At 47.1% G+C, this 21103-nt stretch overlaps 1 protein-coding gene across 1 annotated transcript in view; it reads right to left on the bottom strand.

Annotated features, from left to right (window-relative positions):
• The window catches only part of LOC135054729 (NACHT, LRR and PYD domains-containing protein 3-like), a 188137-nt gene that overhangs the window by 162933 nt on the left and 4101 nt on the right, over window positions 1–21103 (bottom strand). Inside the window, exon 3 of the mRNA XM_063958026.1 lies at window positions 3345–3635. Within this exon, the coding sequence (XP_063814096.1) occupies window positions 3345–3635 (291 nt within the window). The remainder of the gene's footprint in view (window positions 1–3344; window positions 3636–21103) is intronic.

Genomic DNA, 21103 nt, shown 5'->3' with positions numbered 1-21103 from the left:
TGATCATTGTTATACAGTACAGTGAGGAAGCAGCAGGTGATCAGTGTTATACAGCACAGTGAGGAGGCAGCAGGTGATCAGTGTTATACAGCACAGTAAGGAGGCAGCAGGAGATCAGTGTTATACAGCGCAGTGACGAGGCAGCAGGTGATCAGTGTTATACAGCACAGTGAGAAGGCAGCAGGTGATCAGTGATATAGAGCGCAGTGAGGAGGCAGCAGGTAATCAGTGTTATACAGCACAGTGAGGAGGCAGCAGGTGATCAGTGTTATACAGCGCAGTGAGTAGGCAGCAGGAGATCAGTGTTATACAGTGCAGTGAGGAGGCAGAGGAGGCAGCAGGTGATCAGTGTTATACAGTACAGTAAGGAGGCAGCAGGTGATCAGTGTTATACAGCGCAGTGAGGAGGCAGAGGAGGCAGCAGGTGATCAGTGTTATACAGTACAGTAAGGAGGCAGCAGGTGATCAGTGTTATACAGCGCAGTGAGGAGGCAGCAGGTGATCAGTGTTATACAGAGCAGTGAGGAGGCAGCAGCTGATCATTGTTATACAGTACAGTGAGGAAGCAGCAGGTGATCAGTGTTATACAGCACAGTGAGGAGGCAGCAGGAGATCAGTGATATAGAGCGCAGTGAGGAGGCAGCAGGAGATCAGTGTTATACAGCACAGTGAGGAGGCAGCAGGTGATCAGTGTTATACAGAGCAGTGAGGAGGCAGCAGGTGATCAGTGTTATACAGTGCACTGAGGAAGCAGCAGCTGATCAGTGTTATGCAGAGCAGTGAGTAGGCAGCAGCTGATCAGTGTTATACAGCGCAGTGAGGAGGCAGCAGGTGATCAGTGTAATACAGTGCAGTGAGGAGGCAGCAGCTGATCAGTGTTATACAGCGCAGTGAGGAGGCAGCAGGTGATCAGTGTAATACAGTGCAGTGAGGAGGCAGCAGGTGATCAGTGTTATATAGCGCAGTGAGGAGGCAGCAGGTGATCAGTGTTATACAGAGCAGTGAGGAGGAAGCAGGTGATCAGTGTTATATAGTGCAGTGAGGAGGCAGCAGGAGATCAGTGTTATACAGCGCAGTGAGGAGGCAGCAGGTGATCAGTGTTATACAGTGCAGAGGGGAGGCAGCAGGTGATCAGTGTTATACAGAGCAGTGAGGAGGCAGCAGGTGATCAGTGTTATACAGTACAGTGAGGAGGCAGCAGGTGATACGTGTTATACAGCACAGAGAGGAGGCAGTAGGTAATCAGTGTTATACAGTGCAGAGGGGAGGCAGCAGGTGATCAGTGTTATACAGCTCAGTGAGGAGGCAGCAGGTGATCAGTGTTATACAGAGTAGTGAGGAGGCAGCAGGTGATCAGTGTTATACAGCACAGTGAGGAGGCAGCAGGTGATCAGTGCTATACAGTACAGTGAGGAGGCAGCAGGTGATCAGTGTTATACAGCGCAGTGAGGAGGCAGCAGGTGATCAGTGTTATACAGCGCAGTGAGGAGGCAGCAGGTGATCAGTGTTATACAGCGCAGTGAGGAGGCAGCGGGTGATCAGTGTTATACAGTGCAGTGAGGAGGCAGCAGGTGATCAGTGTTATACAGCAGTGAGAAGGCAGCAGGTGATCAGTGCTATACAGCGCAGTGAGGAGGCAGCAGGTGATCAGTGTTATACATGCAGTGAGGAGGCAGCAGGTGATCAGTGTTATATAGCGCAGTGAGGAGGCAGCAGGTGATCAGTGTTATACAGAGCAGTGAGAAGGCAGCACGTGATCAGTGTTATACAGCGCATTGAGGAGGCAGCAGGTGATCAGTGTTATACAGTGCAGTGAGGAGGCAGCAGGTGATCAGTGTTATACAGAGCAGTGACTTGGCAGTAGGTGATCAGTGTTATACAGTACAGTGAGGAGGCAGCAGGTGATCAGTGTTATACAGCGCAGTGAGGAGGCAGCAGGTGATCAGTGTTATACAGCACAGTGAGGAGGCAGCAGGTGATCAGTGTTATACAGTACAGTGAGGAGGCAGCAGGAGATCAGTGTTATACAGAGCAGTGAGGAGACAGCAGGTGATCAGTGTTATACAGAGCAGTTAGGAGGCAGCAGGTGATCAGTGTTATACAGCACATTGAGGAGGCAGCAGGTGATCAGTGTTATACAGAGCAGTGAGGAGGCAGCAGATGATCAGTGTTATACAGTACAGTGAGGAGACATCAGGTGATCAGTGTTATACAGTACAGTGAGGAGGCAGCAGGTGATCAGTGTTATACAGCACATTGAGGAGGCAGCAGGTGATCAGTGTTATACAGAACAGTGAGGAGGCAGCAGATGATCAGTGTTATACAGCAGTGAGGAGGCAGCAGGTGATCAGTGTTATACAGAGCAGTGAGGAGGCAGCAGATGATCAGTGTTATACAGTGCAGTGAGGAGGCAGCAGATGATCAGTACTATACAGAGCAGTGAGGAGGCAGCAGGAGATCAGTACTATACAGGGCAGTGAGGAGGCAGCAGGAGATCAGTGTTATACAGAGCAGTGAGGAGGTAGCAGGTGATCAGTGTTATACAGAGCAGTGAGGAGGCAGCAGATGATCAGTACTATACAGAGCAGTGAGGAGGCAGCAGGAGATCAGTGTTATACAGAGCAGTGAGGAGGCAGCAGATGATCAGTACTATACAGAGCAGTGAGGAGGCAGCAGGAGATCAGTACTATACAGGGCAGTGAGGAGGCAGCAGGAGATCAGTGTTATACAGAGCAGTGAGGAGGTAGCAGGTGATCAGTGTTATACAGAGCAGTGAGGAGGCAGCAGATGATCAGTGTTATACAGTGCAGTGAGCTGCATGTAAAGCAGGTGAATTTGTAGCCTCTTTCCGTGTTCAGAAAAAATGTGTTACTCTACCATTATTTAGATTTGACCACATCTATATAACTGAACCAACATCATCAAGTAGTTAGAGCAGCAGTCATCATTATCATTGTGCTTTTGCCAATGTCACTAATTGGGAACCCATACAAAGTCTGCAAGATCCCTGGATATATCACTACTCTGAATAGCTCACAATTGTGTCTACATACCCACGGAGCTCTTTCCCTATGTGTATGTGGCCAGTAATGGTCAGTCCAACACATGTGGAGATATGACTGAAATCCACATAAATCAGACTTGCCTGTGAGTGTTCTAAGCTGCATATTCAGGTTGCGGTGCGTGAGCTCTATGTTAGACTGTAAGAGCTGTACACAGACAGAATTACATCACGCTGCACACAGGATCAGGCTCTGATCACCATTGGCACTGCCACCAGTGATTAGACTAACGTAAACAATTACTGACAAGCTACGTGGGATAAATCACCCAAAAGAACTCACCATGTTGTGTCACTTTATACTGGAGATCCTCTGCTGGTCCCATAAGACTGATCTCTTTGAAGACCTGTATGGTCGCATCCAGCACCGATTCCTCTCCATAAACACCTATGAGAAGGTTTTTTGTGGTAACATATTTTGCCTTCTGCAGGCGCCCACGCGGGATGGGGCCTCGCCCTCCATAGGAGAAATCAGACAACTTGTCCTTAAACCGTTTGAAGTCATCACGTGTCAGATCTGCCAGAGCCTCATACAGAATGTCTCCAGGTGTCCTGTTCCTCTCACACCGAGCCCCTGCAGGGTATAGAGATATAACTTCACCATGTGATTATGAGTTTAATCAATTAGCATCAACATGATCGCGCTCGTGCTAAGTACACTGTTTGTCTTCCTTCTGTACCATACCTGCCAACTCTCCCGGAATATGTGGGAGAGTCTCTCGTCTAGAGGGGCTTCATCATGAAGTGTAGGTCAGCTTGAGGCAATTAAAAAATCTACAGACTTTACAACAGATCAGATATGTATGATGAATTACGTTTCTGATGGTAAAATGTTGGATGTGAATGAATTTTGAAGGTTTTTTTCCTGCAAAATGAATTTGCATAGCAGAATGGTGCACTGTGCATATAGGCTGAGATGTTTCTCCATGTGACTGTACACCTGTCTTCTCTGTTTGAAAAAGTCACAAAGCAGTGATGAAACGCATTAGGGTTTCCTCTGTTCATCAACATCTCCTGCTTCTCTGTGACCAAGTGCTTCTGATGACCTACAATTTCCACCGGTCACAATTTGCACAGACCATTGGGGCAGATGTATTAACCTGCAGAAGGTATAAGGAAGTGATAAAGCAGTGATAAGTGCAAGGTGATGAACGTACCAGCCAATCAGCTCCAATATGCAAATGGACAGTTAGGAGCTGATTGGCTGGTGTGTTTATCACCTCGCACTTACTGCATCACTGATTTGTCACTACCTTATGCCTTCTACAGGTTAATACATCTGCCCCATTATTACATGTCCCACTCCTGGGGGCATTTATAAGTTTGCAGTTTCTAGATGTAATCACCAGCTTGCTGGGTATATTGCTACATCTATGAAAACTGCATTTATCATATATTTAATTAGTTCGTTTCCAATTAGCAATATACGAGATCCTTCTTCTTCTTTTTTTATACACCATCTGGTTCTACCATTTCAGTGTAACAGTTGATTTGTTAGTAGGTAACTAAATGTGTTTGGTCTCCATTTTTTTGCATGTATGCGTGTACATGTGTATATATGTTTATATTTATGAACATATATGCATATGTATGTGTATGTGTAGGGACATCATGACAATGCAATTAGCTCTGATCCAATTTGGCATTTATATATGGAAACATGTTGTTCTGTTTTTCCTGTGTATATACAGTATATATATATATATATATGTATATATATATATATATATATGTATGCACTAGTTGATTCCTGTCTTACCTGATAAGTCTGCAATACACAAGTCCATCATGTTTGCTAATTATAGGGTTGTTATGCAGATAATTCCATTAGTAGTGTCCTGTCCGTGCGGCTATATATAGTTATATATGGTTATTTACATGTATATATTTTTTACATCATGCTAATTTTTAGCGCTATGAAATTAAGTATATTTCTACGTGCTCTTTGTATTTTTATGTAACCTATTTATTGCACCAAGATGTGTCTTGTTAGTAAAGCTTTATTTGTTAGTATTGAACCAGGTTTAATATAGACACGCCTGTGGTGCATGAGATATTTGTGATAATTAATTGATCACACCTGACATCCAGGTTTATAAGACCGTGGGTGTGGGTAGTCTGGATCCTTGCTTCCTGAAAAAGCCGCCTTATAGTGCGGGGAAACGCGTCGAAGACACAAGAGTCCTAATACCTCCTTCACTCTTCAACACTTGCCTTTATTTTGTTACCAGCAGTCTCCACTGAATGAACATTTACTACATCGCAACAACTGCAGTATTTTCACTACGGCTCCGACAGTGGGTTTCGGGCGTCTCCAGCTCGATCCCACTGCTATTGGATCTCACAGCGCTTCCATCTATCTGTGAGCCCATTGGTGTGAACTATTATTGCCATCGGACAGGGTTTCTCCTGACACCTCACAGGTTAATACATTGTTGCTATCGTTTGGATACTAATGTTGAGGCAGGCCATATGACTATCTACAGTTCTTCATTTGGAATCATATAGCTGGTAACATATTTGTGATAAACATTTATTGTTATCATTTATTTTACATGCAGGTTGTTGTATTTATATTTATATTAGTAATACCAGTCAGCCTACTAATTGGGGTATAAAAATATACATAGTGTACTGGCATGGTAGTTGACTGGTTTATTTTTTTTTAATTGTCAAACCCCCGGGAGGTTATTTATTACTCATTATTATTTCTTTTTATTTCATGTGAATAAATGATACTCTATTTATATTATTGGTTGCATTTGTATTATTAAGCGCCAATTGGGATTATTTGTGTGTTTTCTTGTTTGGTTTTAAGAGGCTGGCATACCTCTTAAATCCCAATCGGCTGCTGATATACACCAGATAGGAGCAGCATTCAGTACAGCGCCCTAAAGCTCAATCCCTTTTTTTGTATATTGCTATATCTGCCCTTGTGTGAACTACCAGTGTGTACCGTGTTCCCAGCTGCTATCATCTGTCTGACGCTTGTGGTGTTAATTATCAGTCTAATGGCATTATTGCACCTGATACAGGGGAACACTGGGCTCTGCACTATTATCTCTGTACACCATACACTGAAAGGAGCAGTAGCACTGTTGTACCCCTTTCAGACCGCCACCACTGAACACAGGTTATTGGCACATGAACACCATAACCCGTGTTCACGTGCGATCTGAAAGGTGCAAGAGTTAAAATACCAGGTTGAGTGACCCGGTATGTCAACCCTGGTTGTGAGTAGGGTTGAACACGTGTTCAACCCGGCTCACTATGCGGGGTGAACAGGAGACGGGTCGATGCAACCTGTTTCCTGTTCACTCTGTGTATGGGCGGTGCTTGGAGATCATGTGGTCTCCAAGCCGCCCCTGCCACATCACCGTAACGTCACCGACCCGGAAATATGCCGGGTTGCAATCAGCGATAGTGGGGTGCCTGAGGTGGGTCGCACACTGGAAGCTTCCGTGTCAGGCTCCTGTGTGCAACCCGCCTCAGGCAGTCTGAAAGGGGTACTTATATATACAAGTGTCATGGTACTGCTCACCAATACACTTACAGACAGTGGAGACTAATTATGGAACCAGTTGTGAACCCATCACTGGGACCATATTCTGAGACTGAAGTCTTCTCTAGTCACCTCCACCGCATTGTTTTACATTTCCAATTGTTCCTAGTCTTCTAAAACAATATTGTCCAGTTGGACATTTATGCATGATACTTTTATAGGAGCATTGTTACATCAGGAACACACATACTTAATGTCACCTATTTCATTACTTTATTACCTTTTTATACTGGCTGAACACAAACTGCAACCATCTTGAGATACCATTGCTTTAATATTCTAAAGTTAAGGGGGAATGTAATAGGGTGTGAGAATCAGAAAGTGAGAGATTTTGTGAGAGTTCTCCTGTTTGTTTTGGTGGCAAAAAAAAAAAACTCTCTCTTTCTAATTCTCACACCCTATTACATTTCCCCCAGAAGGCCTGTACACACTTAGCGATATAGGGAGTTATGTAGGTTTGTTATCAAACCAAAAAAAGCACACTAATGGGCAAAATCATATTGCACTGCAGGTGGGGCAGATGGAATATGTGCAGAGAGAGTTAGATTTGGGTGGGTCATATTGTTTCTGTGCATGGTAAAGAATCTCTGCTTTATTTTTACACTGCAGTTTAGGTTTCAGTTTGAACACACCCCACCCAAATCTAAATCTCTCTGCACATGTTACATCTGCTCCCCCCCCCCCTGCAGTGCAACATGGTTTTGCAAATTAGTGTACTTTTTGGGTTTGCTACCAAACCTGAATAAGGGCCATAGTAAACTATATTGTCATTTTTTTCCCTCCTGAGTGCTATACTGTAGTTTACTATATCGCCCAGTGTGTATGCTGCGTCTATGAATGATGTGTGGCCCTGGGCATTGTTCATCGTCCCACTCACTCAGCTGTATATACAGCTCAATTTAGATGACCATCCGCAGTGGCGCACGCAGGGGGGGTTTCTGAGTACCCTGAAGCCACCCTGACCATCCAAATTCTTTTTATCTGAGACGGAGACAGCTGTGTCTCCATCTCAGTACAAACCGCGATTGCAACCGCTACCGCGGTCACTGAAGCTGCTGCTGCACGGAGCTCTCGTCGAGGCAGAGCTCAGGCTTCACAGCAGCCAGTGCCGGCCCGACGCATACGCATATAGTGCCAGACACAGGAGGGAGCTGCTCTAGTGCAGAGTGTGAGTGACCGTCAGTCACTCACGCTCTACACTGCCACGGCCACCCACTCACCATCACCTACCCGCTCTCTTGCCCGCTCAGGACACAGAGCACAGACTGAACACAGCACAGCTTTGTGTCCTCCCAGATCCCAAATATAACCAGAGTTAAAAGAGTAAATATATATTTGTATATACAGTATATATACAGTGTATATATATATATATATATATATATATATATAAATATATATATAGTGTATGTTATTTCTTCTCAGAGATTGCCTTTCACAAGCCTCACCAGTACTGTATGCCTAGATAAATGGTTCAGTCACTTCAGATCTAAATGTGTGGGTATTACTCTCCTTTGTTCCAACACACAATGGCCCTCATTCCGAGTTGATCGCTCGCAAGGCGAATGTAGCAGAGTTACACACGCTAAGCCACCGCCTACTGGGAGTGTATCTTAGCTTCTTAAAAGTGCGACCGATGTATTCGCAATATTGCGATCACAAACCTCGTAGCAGTTTTAGAGTAGCTTCAGACTTACTCTGCCTGTGCGATCAGTTCAGTGCTTGTCGTTCCTGGTTGACGTCACAAACACACCCAGCGTTCGCCCAGGCACTCCCACCGTTTCTCCGGCCACTCCTGCGTTTTTTCCGGAAACGGTAGCGTTTTCAGCCACACGCCCCTAAAACGCCGTGCTTCCGCCCAGTAACACCCATTTCCTGTCAATCACATTACGTTCGCCGGAGCGATGAAAATGCCGTGAGTAAAATTACTTTCTTCATAGTAAAGTTACTTGGCGCAGTCGCAGTGCGAACATTGCGCATGCGTACTAAGCGGATTTTCACTGCGATGCGATGAAAAAGAACGAGCGAACAACTCGGAATGAGGGCCAATATTCACCCTTAGGTCTTATTGTTATTAGAATTGCTACCAGTAAGCTTTGAAAAATCTGATTCACTGAGTGTTAGCCCCGCCCAGCTGCCAGTGCGCATGTGACCTGTGCACAACCTAGCCTGCTGGGCAAGTGCAACTTCACTGTTAGTGTCGGCAGGTTAGTGATTTTAAAATTTTACTTCCCTGCCCTAGGGGGTCATTCCGAGTTGATCGCTAGCTGCCGTTGTTCGCAGCGCAGCGATCAGGCTGAAAACCGGCACTTCTGCGCATGTGTATGGTGCGCAATGCGCACGCACGACGTACTTTCACAAAAGCCGATGCAGTTTTACACAAGCTCTAGCGACGCTTTTCAGTCGCACTGCTGTTCGTTGAGTGATTGACAGGAAGTGGGTGTTTCTGGGTGGTAACTGACCTTTTTCGGGGAGTGTGTGTAAAAACGCAGGCATGCCAGATAAAAACGCAGGAGTGGCTGGAGAAACGGGGGAGTGGCTGGCCGAACGCAGGGCGTGTTTGTGACGTCAAAACAGGAGCTAAATAGTCTGAAGTGATAGCAAGGTAGGAGTAGGTCTGGAGCTATTCTGAAACTGCACATTTTTTTTTGTAGCCGCTGTGCGATCCTTTTCGTTCGCACTTCTGCTAAGCTAAGATACACTCCCAGAAGGTGACGGCATAGCATTTGCACAGCTGCTAAAAACTGCTAGCGAGCGATCAACTCGGAATGAGGGCCTTAGAGCGGAAAATCTGGATGCTTACTACACAACCCACCAGCTGTTGCTAGGTGGCAATACTCTTGACAAACAAAGGGCAGTGCTTCCCTACACTTTATTTGACAGCTAGGAATATTGACTGAATTAAGAACATTTCTGGCTAATATCCCTATATTATTAATGAAGTGCTTTGAAAGGGTTACTCTCCTCAATTATGGACTGCTTGGTACTGAGGTGTGAGGTGCAGCGCTTAATTGCAATACCTCTCTTGAAGCTTTGTTTTGAAATTAATTTTGCCTCTCGTCCATCCCCCCTCCCCATCAATCACACACCGCTAGTTGCGGGCATCTAAAAATATTGCTGTGGCTTCATGGAGCATCCATTAGTCACATTACACTGCATAGTAGCGTCCATTAGTCACATTACACTGCACAGCAGCGTCCGTCAGTCACATTACACCAGTGCCGTAACTAGACATTTCAGCGCTGTGTGCAAGAAACCCGCAGGTGCGCACCAAGAGTGTAGGGGTGTGTCTTCATGGGGAAGGGGCGTGACCACAAAATAATACCAAATTATATTACGCTGCACAGTAGTCTTCATTATTCAAATTACACTGAACAGTAGTGTCACTTACACACACATTACAGTAGGCAGAGCTCTCTTTTTCACATTACGGCAGGCAGAGCTCCCTTTTACACCTTATGGCAGGCAGAGCTCCCTTTTATACCTTATGGCAGGCAGAGCTTCCTTTTACACCTTACGGCAGACAGAGCTCCCTTTTACAGCTTATGGCAGGCAGAGCTCCCTTTTACACCTTATGGCAGGCAGAGCTCCCTTTTACACATTACGGCAGGCAGAGCTCCCTTTTACACATTACGGCAGGCAGAGCTCCCTTTTACACCTTACGGCAGGCAGAGTCACCATTTACACCTTACGGCAGGCAGAGTCACCATTTACACCTTACGGCAGGCAGAGCTCCCTTTTACACCTTACGGCAGGCAGAGCTCCCTTTTACACCTTACGGCAGGCAGAGTCACCATTTACACCTTACGGCAGGCAGAGCTCCCTTTTACACCTTACGGAAGGCAGAGTCACCATTTACACCTTACGGCAGGCAGAGTCACCATTTACACCTTAGGGCAGGCAGAGTCACCATTTACACCTTACGGTAGGCAGAGCTCCCTTTTACACCTTACGGAAGGCAGAGTCACCATTTACACATTACGGCAGGCAGAGTCCCCTGTCACACATTACGGCAGGCAGAGTCACCATTTACAGAGTCCCCCCATTCTCCTTCGCTGAAATATTCTGCAATTGCCCCAGTGCCTACCCACCTTCCCCCAACAATTGAATTCCCCCCACTGTATGCACACATAACCACATATACCCACACAGCCACATATATATTTACACACATAGCACACACACACACACACACACACACACACACACACACACACACACACACACACAGCAACATATAAACAAACATAACCACATACACACATAAAGCCATTGTCCCTGTCTCAGCACTCTCCCCACCTTCAGTCCCTCTACTCACTAGTTGCCCCATCTCCCTTTCTCTGCTGCTGTCAGCGTGTGGGAGCCAGTGAGTCAGGGGAATGGGTACACTAACTGAAAGCACTGTTTTTCCTTCAGTGTTGGTGTCACACTGCCAGAAAGCCCCGCCTGCCCTTCTCTTCTGCTGTCAGCGTGCGGGAGCCGTGCTGCCGGACTGAGCCGTGGCGCACAGTTTCCATGAGGAGGGGTACAGTGGGCAGACAAGGGGTGGCGGCGGCGGGCGGCCAGGTGGGTGGGGGGGGTGGATGCCATTACTCGCGGCTTCCTGCAGCTGCTCAGCACTTCATGCTCCGAGTCCGGCTTGGGGAGAAGGGGAGGCGGAGCTGACACTCAGGCAGCGGCACCGGCGCTGCCGCTGTCTACTATAGATTATGGTGGAGGCTGGTTGCGCCCCAGGTCATCCTGCGCTGTGTGCAAGGCACACAGCGCATATACCTGGTTACGGCCCCGCATTACACAGCACGGCAGCATCTGATAGTCACAGACAGTAGTAGTATACGTGTGTGTGTGTGTGTGTGTGTGTGTGTGTGTGTGTGTGTGTGTAAAAAGGGGAGAGGAACAAGGAACAAGCACCTATGGTGTAGTATGTCTATCCAGAATGTGCTAAATACACGCAAACAATAGAATTGCGTACCAGATTGTGACTTGTATTAAAACTTATCAGTCCCCTGATTCATGGACTCACTCCAATTTCAAACAATCAGAATATGGCTCATCTTAGTGCTTCTCACTTCCCTTTTCCTTAATCCAAGATATGGTGTCAAGATCTATGGATGGGTGTAGTAGGGTATGCCGGTGGCCGGGCTCCCGGCGACCGGCATGCCGGCACCAGAATTCTGACCGCTGGCATACCGACAGCTGGGCGAGCGCAAATGAGCCCACGCTGCGGGCACAGTGGCGCGCTACGCACGCCACGCTATTTATTCTCCCTCCAGGGGGGTCATGGACCCCCAAAAGGTAGAAAAAGTGTCGGTATGCCGGCTGTCGGAATTCCGGTGCTGGTATACTGAGCGCCGGGATCCCGACAGCCGGCAAACTGAAGACCACCCCTATGGATATGGAAACAAGGATATTCGGCGTATAGTGCAGTAGTTCAGGCCAGCCCCGCTCCTGCTTCCCGACTGCTTCTACTGCTGCAGCTCTGTCTCTGGCCACCACCGGCTCCTCTCTGGGTTATACCAGGAGAGAACAGTAGTATACACGCCATATTAGATCAATGTATCTGCAGTTTTTGGATTTTTTTTCTTTTACAAAATCTTTACACTGTATTTATCTTAAAAGTCATTGTTAGACAGTCCAGAATGACCAACCACAAGGCAAGTCTATCTTAATGTTATTTAGTTTACCGAAAGAAGCATTAACAAGCACATATTGCATGATAAGCAGCACTTGCATTGGACTTTGCACGAGGGGAGGAAGAGGAGGAGAGGGAGAGAGAGACTTCACTTGTGTGAAGGCAGCAGCAGCCGTCTCTGAGTCATCTCCAGTAACCGGAAGTAAGTGTGTGCACAGTGCAGAGGAGAGCAGGAGGAGGGGGGCCTACTGAGTAGAGTACATGTGGGGGAGAGAGTTGAGATTCACAGACAACCCAGCGCTGCCTGCTGTGACTGTAATGTAATATATATTAGCAGCGCTGCCTCCGGCAGGGAAGGTGCCTGGTGCAGGGCTACTAATATTACACTACAGCGGGCAGCGCTGCAGCTGGTAGGGAGCAATCAGTGTGGGTGCGGGATGGTGCGCCCACAGACCAACTGCGCTGTGTGCTAAGCACCATCCACCCACACCTAGTTACTGCCCTGCCTCCCATGCCAAATGTCTCTGGTCATGTGACCTACACCTAACCATTTGAGTAGTTGCTGTGGGTGCTTGAAGTTATCTGCCTGTGTAATCACATATTATTATTATTTGAGCATGGGGCAGTACATACAGTATAAGCCCCTTTTTTAATACAAGTGTCATACCACCACAAATATGTATATGTATATGTGAGTGTGTATCTTAGGCGGAGTCAACTGACGTTTGTTCTCCCTGGGGCTGTTGAATCCCGAAGTCCACGGCTGGTGTGATCCTACTCGCGGCCCTCCAGTGGCAGTGATTAACGGCGGGGTGAGGATTCCAATACGGACTGGGCAGCTTCTGGTTCCATCCTTGCCAGGATATTATTGTGAAATGATGTGGTAACCAGTCCACACTGGTTGCCTTTCGGTACGAGTTGAATCTTACTGTGTACGTCTGTCCATGTTATTTTATTAACTACTTTTATGCACTATGGAGCGCCCCTTTTATATGCTTTTTTAACAGAGAGATATATATATATATATATATATATATACACACATACATATATATACCATACATACACACTGTATATTGATTGCACTTTGGTAGGTATCACACTTGCGTGGGTTTCTCCAGTTCCCAACAAATATTGGGGCAGATTTATTAAGTCTGGAGAAGTGATAAAGCAGTGATAAGTGCAAGGTGATAACGCACCAGCCAATCAGCTCCAATATGTAAATCAACAGCTGATTGGCGCGTTATAACCTTGCACTTATCACTGCTTTATCACTTCTCTAGACTTAATATATCTGCCCCATTAACCCTAATGTGTAACGGTGTAGACACATGGATAGATTTCAGAAACGATGTGGGCATTCCCGAACGATGTGAATGACCAATCGTTCAAATCATTCCATGTATATGGACGATGATGATGTGCATACCCGCGGGTCGCTAGCGATAGCATCAGATCTTTTGTACATGAAAGAAGATTTGAGACTGTCACTAGCGATGCCATGCTGCCACATTCAGCATTGAGAAGCTTCTTTATTTTTACATTTCCCCAGTGGCTGCTAGTGTCTGCTGCCTCTGTGTGGTGGTGTGGTGGGTATGCCTGGCTGACCAATCAGCAGTGATCGGCACTGGAGGGAGGAAACCGGGAAACAAAGGGACCAGAGGTCCTTTTGACAGCAGCTGGTCGCATCAGATGCAACCATCTCAGGGTAAGCCCAGTCTGGTGTGGTTGCATCTGATGTGACCATGCGAGGCAAGTGGTTAAGCAAACCACGTCCCCAACATCGCCATGCCTATTTTTACATTGCACTTGTTGCTAGATAAGCCGAGCCACTTGCGTGGGTCTGCCCCCCTGACTGAAAGTTGCCAGTCTGCCCCTGGTAATAGTACCGTACTATTGCCAGTAATATATAGTACTATATAAAGTACTGACGACACTGTGGAATGCACTGAAACACTGTTAAATCTGCTATTACTGCCTTGAGTGAGTTATTTATAGCTACGAGTGCTGCACCTTTGTATAGCTATGAGTGCAACACCTACGTGCCTGTATCACTTCTATTAGTGAGGGCACTAGCTGCACATAATGCTTGTTACTATGGGAATGCCGGACCCAACAATATTATATACAGTATATATATATATATATATATATATATATATATTATCCAATCACTGGCACTCAGGAATAATGAAGCCAACAACACAAGTGTTTGCCTTATGAACGTCTCAATGCTCAATGCATTTTCATCAGGATTGAGCATTGAAATGTTGATAAGGCAAATACTTGTTTTGGCTTCCTAATTCCTGAGTGCCACCAATTTAAATATACAGGGCAAGTACACTTTTTGTTTATAAGAGTGCCGGATATTGTCAAACATACAGTGCATCCAGAAAGTATTCACATCGCTTCACTTTTTCCACATTTTGTTATGTTACAGCCTTATTCCAAAATGGAATATTTCCATTTTTTTCCCTCAATATTCTACACACAATGGTGGTCATTCGGAGTTGTTCGCTCGGTATTTTTCTTCGCATCACAGCGATTTTCCGCTAACTGCGCATGCGCAATGTTCGCACTGCGACTGCGCCAAGTAAATTTGCTATGCAGTTAGGTATTTTACTCACGGCATTACGAGGTTTTTTCTTCGTTCTGATGACCGTAATGTGATTGACAGGAAGTGGGTGTTTCTGGGCGGAAACTGGCAGTTTTATGGTTGTGTGTGAAAAAACGCTACCATTTCTGGGAAAAACGCGGAAGTGGATGGAGAAACAGGGGAGTGTCTGGGCGAACACTGGGTGTGTTTGTGACGTCAAACCAGGAACGAAACTGACTGAACTGATCGCAGATGCCGAGTAAGTCTGGAGAAACTGCTAAGAAGTGTCTATTCGCAATTTTGCTAATCTTTCGTTCGCAATTTTGATAAGCTAAGATTCACTCCCAGTAGGCGGTGGCTTAGCGTGTGCAAAGCTGATAAAAGCGGCTTGCGAGCGAACAACTCGGAATCACCCCCAATATCCCATAATGACAACGTGAAAAAAGTATTTTTGAGATTTTTGCAAATTTATTAAAAATAAAAACCTAAGAAAATAGGATTTTAATTACCTACCGGTAAATCCCTTTCTGATAGTCCGTAGAGGATGCTGGGGTCCACATTAGTACCATGGGGTATAGGTGGGTCAACTAGGAGCCATTGGCACTTTAAGAGTTTAATAGTGTGGGCTGGCTCCTCCCTCTATGCCCTTCCTACCAGACTCAGTCTAGAAACTGTGCCCGAGGAGACGACATACTTCGTGAGAAGGAAATACACAGATAGTGGCGAGTCATACCAGCTCACACAAACAAGGCAAACCAGGCTAACAAGCCTGAAAACTCAGCAACAGCTGAAAAAGTACTGAAACCAGTAAAGAAATGCAGAACTTACCTAAGAACAAGGCAGTACTGAACCAAAGAACCACAGCAGGATAACGAAGAGCTGGGCGGTCGCCCAGCATCCTCTTTAGACTACGAGAAAAGGATTTTTCCTAAGTAATTAAAATCCTATTTTCTATTATGTTCTAGAGGATGCTGGGGTACACATTAGTACCATGGGGATGTACCAAAGCTCCCACAATGGGACGGAGAGCACGCAGGCTCCTGCAGAACTGTTTGACCAAACTTCAGGTCCTCAGATGCCAAAGTATCGAACTTGTAAAACTTAGCAAACGTGTTCGACCCAGACCAAGTAGCCGCTCGGCAAAGCTGCAAAGCCAAGACACCCCGTGCAGCCACCCAGTAAGAACCCACCTTACGAGTAGAGTGGGCCTTAACAGATTTTGGACACGGCAATCCTGCCGTAGAATATGCATGCTGGATAGTTAACCTGGTCCAGCGAGAAATCGTCTGCTTAGAAGCAGGATACCCAATTTTCTTGGGATCATAAAGGACAGACAGAGAGTCCGATTTTCTGTGACGAGCAGTCCTCTTTACATAGCTCTTCAAAGCCCTCACAACAGCCAAAGACTTTGAAGCAATTGAGGAGTTAGTAGCCACTGGCACCACAATAGGTTGGTTGATATGAAACGCCGACACAACGTTTGGAAGGAACTGTTAACACATCCACCCTATCTTCATGGAAGACATGTTGACACATCCGCCCTATCTTCATGGAAGACCAAATAGGGGCTTTTACAGGACAAAGCCCCCATTTCCGACACACGCCGTGCAGAAGCCAAGGCCAACAATGTGACAGCCTTCCGGGTGAGAAACTTGACCTCAACCTACAGTAAAGGCTCAAACCAATCCGATTGCAGGAAATGCAACACCACATCAAGATCCCAGGGCGCCGTCGGCTGGATGTGCAGAACCCCTTTCAAAAAGGTCTGAACCTCAGGGAGGGCAGCCAATTGTTTCTGGAAGAAAATGGATAAAGCCGAAATCTGGACCTTTAGGGATCCCAATCGTAGGCCCATATCCACTCCTGTTGGCAGGAATAGGAGAAACCGTCCAAGTTGAAACTTCACCACAGGAAATTTCTTGGATTCACACCAAGATACATACTTTTTCCAAATTTGATGGTAATGTTTAGACGTTATTCCCTTCCTAGCCTGTATCAGGGCAGGAATAACCGCACTCTGAATACCCTTCCGAGCTAAGATCTGGCGCTCAACCACCATGCCATCAAACGTAGCCATGGTAAGTCTTAATAAGCGAACGGCCCCTGTTGCAGAAGGTCCTCCCGAAGAGGTAGAGGCCTTGGATCTTCCAGTAGTAGATCCAGCAGATCCGCGTACCAAGCACTCCGCGGCCAGTCCGGAGTAATGAGGATCGCCTGAACTCTTGATCTTTTTGCAAGCTTTAGAATTCTTGGAATGAGAGGAAGTGGAGGGAACACATACATTGACTTGAACACACATGGTGTTACTAGGGCATCCACAGCCACTGCTTGTGCGTCCCTCGACCTGGAACAGTACCTCAGAAGCTTCCTGTTGAGGTGGGAAGCCATCATGTCTATGTGAGGTACATCCCCAATGACTTGTTACCTCCTCAAACACCTCCGGCTGGAGGCCCCACTCTCCTGGATCGAGATCGTGTCTGCTGAGGAGGTCTGCTTCCCAGTTGTCCACTCCCGTAATGAAGATTGCTGACATCGCCACTGCATGCCTTTCTGCCTAGAGGAGGATTTTTGAAACCTCTTACATTGCAGCTCTGCTCTTCGTTCTACCCTGTCGGTTTATGTAGGCCACTGTTGTTACGTTGTCCGACTGCACCTGAATGGCCTGATCTTCCAGAAGGTGTGCTGCTTGAAGAAGACCGTTGTACATGGCTCTTAGCTCTATGATGTTTATTGGAAGAAGGGATTCCTGACTTGACCACCGTCCTTGGAAGGTTTCCCCCTGGGTGACTGCTCCCCAACCTCTGAGAATTGCATCCATGGTTAGAAGGATCCAGTTCTGAACCCCGAGCCTGTGTCCCTACAGAAGGTGAGGCAGTTGCAGCCACCAGAAGAGTGAAATCCTTGCTTTCGGTGACAGATGTATCCTCTGGTGCATGTGTAGGTGAGATCCCGACCACTGGCCTAGAAGATCTAGCTGAAAAGACTGAGCATAAAATGTTCCATACTGCAGAGCCTCATAAGAGGCTACCATCTTCCCCAGAAGGCGAATGCACCGATGAACTGATACCTAGGCAGGCTTCAAGACATCCCGTACCATTTTCTGTATCACCAACGCTTTCTCCACTGGCAGAAAAACCCTCTGCACCTCCATGTCGAGGATCATCCCCAGGAAACACAGCCTCCTTGTTGGCTCCAAATGTGACTTTGGAAGGTTCAGGATCCAACTGTGCTCCCTGAGTAAATGAGTCGTGAGAGCAATGGACTGTAACAACTTCTCCATGGACGATGCCTTTATCAGCAGATCATCCAGATATGGAATTATGTTCACCCCTTGCCTGCGGAGGAGAACCATAGTTTCTGCCATCACCTTGGTGAAGACCCGCGGTGTCCTGGAGAGACCGAATGGCATGGCTTGAAACTGATAGTGATTGTCTAACAGTGCAAACCTGAGATAAGCCTGATGCGGCGACCAAATGGGAATGTGGAGGTATGCATCCTTGATATCCATGGACACCAGAAACTCCCCCTCCTCCAAACTTGAGATCACCGCACTCAGAGACTCTATCTTGAATTTGAACTCCCTTAGATAAGGGTTTAAAGATTTCAAGTTCAACATTGGCCTGACCGAACCATCCGGCTTCGGTACCACAAAAAAGTTCAAATAGTAACCCTTGTTTTGCTGATGAGGTGGAACTGGTAAAATGATCATTGACGTTTCCAATTTTTTGATGGCTTCCTGTAGGACAGCCCCGTCTGCCAGCAAAGCTGGCAAGCCTGATTTGTAGAATCGGTGAGGCGGGAGATTTTTAAACTCCAGTCTGTACCCCTGGGACACAATATCCTGTACCCAGGGATCCAGGCCGGACGACACCCAGACGTGGCTGAAACGTCTGAGTCTTGGTCCCACCTGACCGTCCTCCAGGCCATGAATTCCACCATCATGTCGAGGATTTTGAGGTACCAGAAGTAGGCTTCTGGTCCTGGGAACCTGACGGTGCACGTCTTTTAGATTTTCCCCGACTTCCTCTAAAGAAGGTGTTAGACGGCTTGTTCTTTCTTGCTTTAGTTGCCTGAAAGGACTTTGACGCAGCTGGGGAAAAGGGTTTCTTCGTAGCTGAGGGAAGAAAAGGTGACTTGCCCACGGTTGCCATGGAAATCCACGCATCCAATGCTTCCCCAAACAGAGCCTGACCTGTGTAGGGTAGGTTCTCCACACTTCTCCTGGATTCCGCGACCGCAGGCCATTGTCATAGCCAGAGACCCCTACGAGCCGAGACGGACATGGAGGAGATCCCCGCAGCCATCGAACCCAGGTCCTTCATGGATTCTACCATAAATCCTGCAGGATCCTGTATGTTACGTAAAAACAATTCAACGTCACTTTTATCCATTGTAGACAAGTCCTCGAGTAACGTGCCTGATCACTTTACTATAGCTTTGGAAATCCATGCACAGGCACTAGTAGGCCGCAGTATCGCACCTGAAGCCGTATATATGGATTTAAGCGTAGTGTCAACCGTGCAATCTGCGGGATCCTGGGACAGGTAAGACCACCTTCTTTGACAGTCTGGAGATAGATGCGTCAACTATAGGTGGGGTTTCCCACTTTTTCCTATCTTCCTCAGGGAAGGGAAAAGCAGCCAGAACCTTATTTGGGATCTGGAATTTTTTTCTCTGGGTTTTCACAGGATTTATCAAATATAGCATTTCATTCTTTAGACGCAGGGAAGGTTAGCGAGGTTTTATTATCATCTGTGAAGAATGCCTCCTCAACCTGCACAGGTGTTGTGTCAGTAATGTTCAGCACATCTCTAATGGCCTCAACTATTAACTGCACCCCTTTTGCTAGAGATGCCCCCCCCCTCCCCACAGCACATCCCCATCACCGTCCGCCGTGTCAGAATCTGTATCCGTGTCATCCTGCATAAACTGGGCAAGAGCACGTTTTTTAAGAGTGTACGTTACGGGCCCCAGCAGGAACTGAACTGGACTAAACTGCCATAGAGTTCAGTAAAACCTGAGTTGCAGTTCTCAGTCTGTGCAACCCTAGCAGAGATCTGAGAAATCGTGTTCCTGAGAGAGGCTAACCGCTCAGGCTCCCTAACAGGGATCTGTGATAAAACAGTGCAATCCTGATTACATGTAATGGGATCCTCCTGAGAGGAAATATCCTCTGCAGCATACGACACAGAGTCCTTAGACATGGCTATGTGCAGACAACAAACACTCCACATACACACAGGGAAAGGCAGACAGAGTTTCCCCCCCAAGGATGCCAAGAGAGACACAGAGATTGGAGCCAACCCACACAGAGTGCCTTTAATGTATAGGGAACCCATACCCAGCACTTACTGTGCACCTTAATATGATAAACAGTATATACCCCGCCTCCCTCTTCTACTACCCCCTGGTACCGTAAGAGATGGCTGGAGTTGATGTGGAGGGACAGCTCGCCCTGGCAGCGCTTCTGCGGGCAGGAAAATGGGGCTGAACGCTGCTGGGTCCGCTCTTAAGAGAAGCTCCGCCCCCTTTCATGGAGCTGCTTCCTGCTCTGCTGAAGATTATACTGGCATGAGGAAAAGTGCTGACAGCAATCCGGGGACCCTGACAGGCTTGGAGGTCAATGTAGGGTGTAGGCATTGGCCTAGGGTGCCCCTCACAGTGCCGCACTATGTACCGCTGAGCCCCAGAGCGCAGTCAGTACTGTGCTCCAAACCCTGTTGCCGCCATTTTCACACAGGCTCCCCGCTTGCCAGGTAGGCCGGTGACTAACTAGCCACTGATCTTTTGGCTCTGTAAGGGGGTGGCGACATACTGCTGTGGTGAGCGATCCCCTGTGGCGGGGTACGTTCGATCCCCTCAGGAGCTCAGTGTCCTGTCAGCGGAGATAGTGGCTCAGACCCCGCAGGGTGGACACTACTCCCCCCCTTAGTCCCTCGAAGCAGGGAGGCTGTTGCCAGCTGTCTATAGAAGGTCCCACACTTGACAGTGCATGTCTGAGCACAAACCAAGCATGTAGTCAAAGGAATTGTCTGTAGACCTCCAATACAAGATTGTCTCGAGGCACAAATCTGGAGAATGGTACAGAAAAATATCTGCTGCTTCGAAGGTCCCAATGAGCACAGTGGCCTCCATTATCTGTAAATTGAAGAAGTCCGGAACCACCAGGACTCTTCCTAGAGCTGGCCGGCCATCTAAACTGAGCAATCGGGGGAGAAGAGCCCTAGTCAGGGTGATGACCAAGAACCTGAT

The sequence above is a fragment of the Pseudophryne corroboree genome, chromosome 3, assembly GCF_028390025.1.
Source record: "Pseudophryne corroboree isolate aPseCor3 chromosome 3, aPseCor3.hap2, whole genome shotgun sequence".
NCBI lineage: Eukaryota > Metazoa > Chordata > Amphibia > Anura > Myobatrachidae > Pseudophryne > Pseudophryne corroboree.
This window is presented reverse-complemented; position numbering and strand designations above follow the sequence as displayed.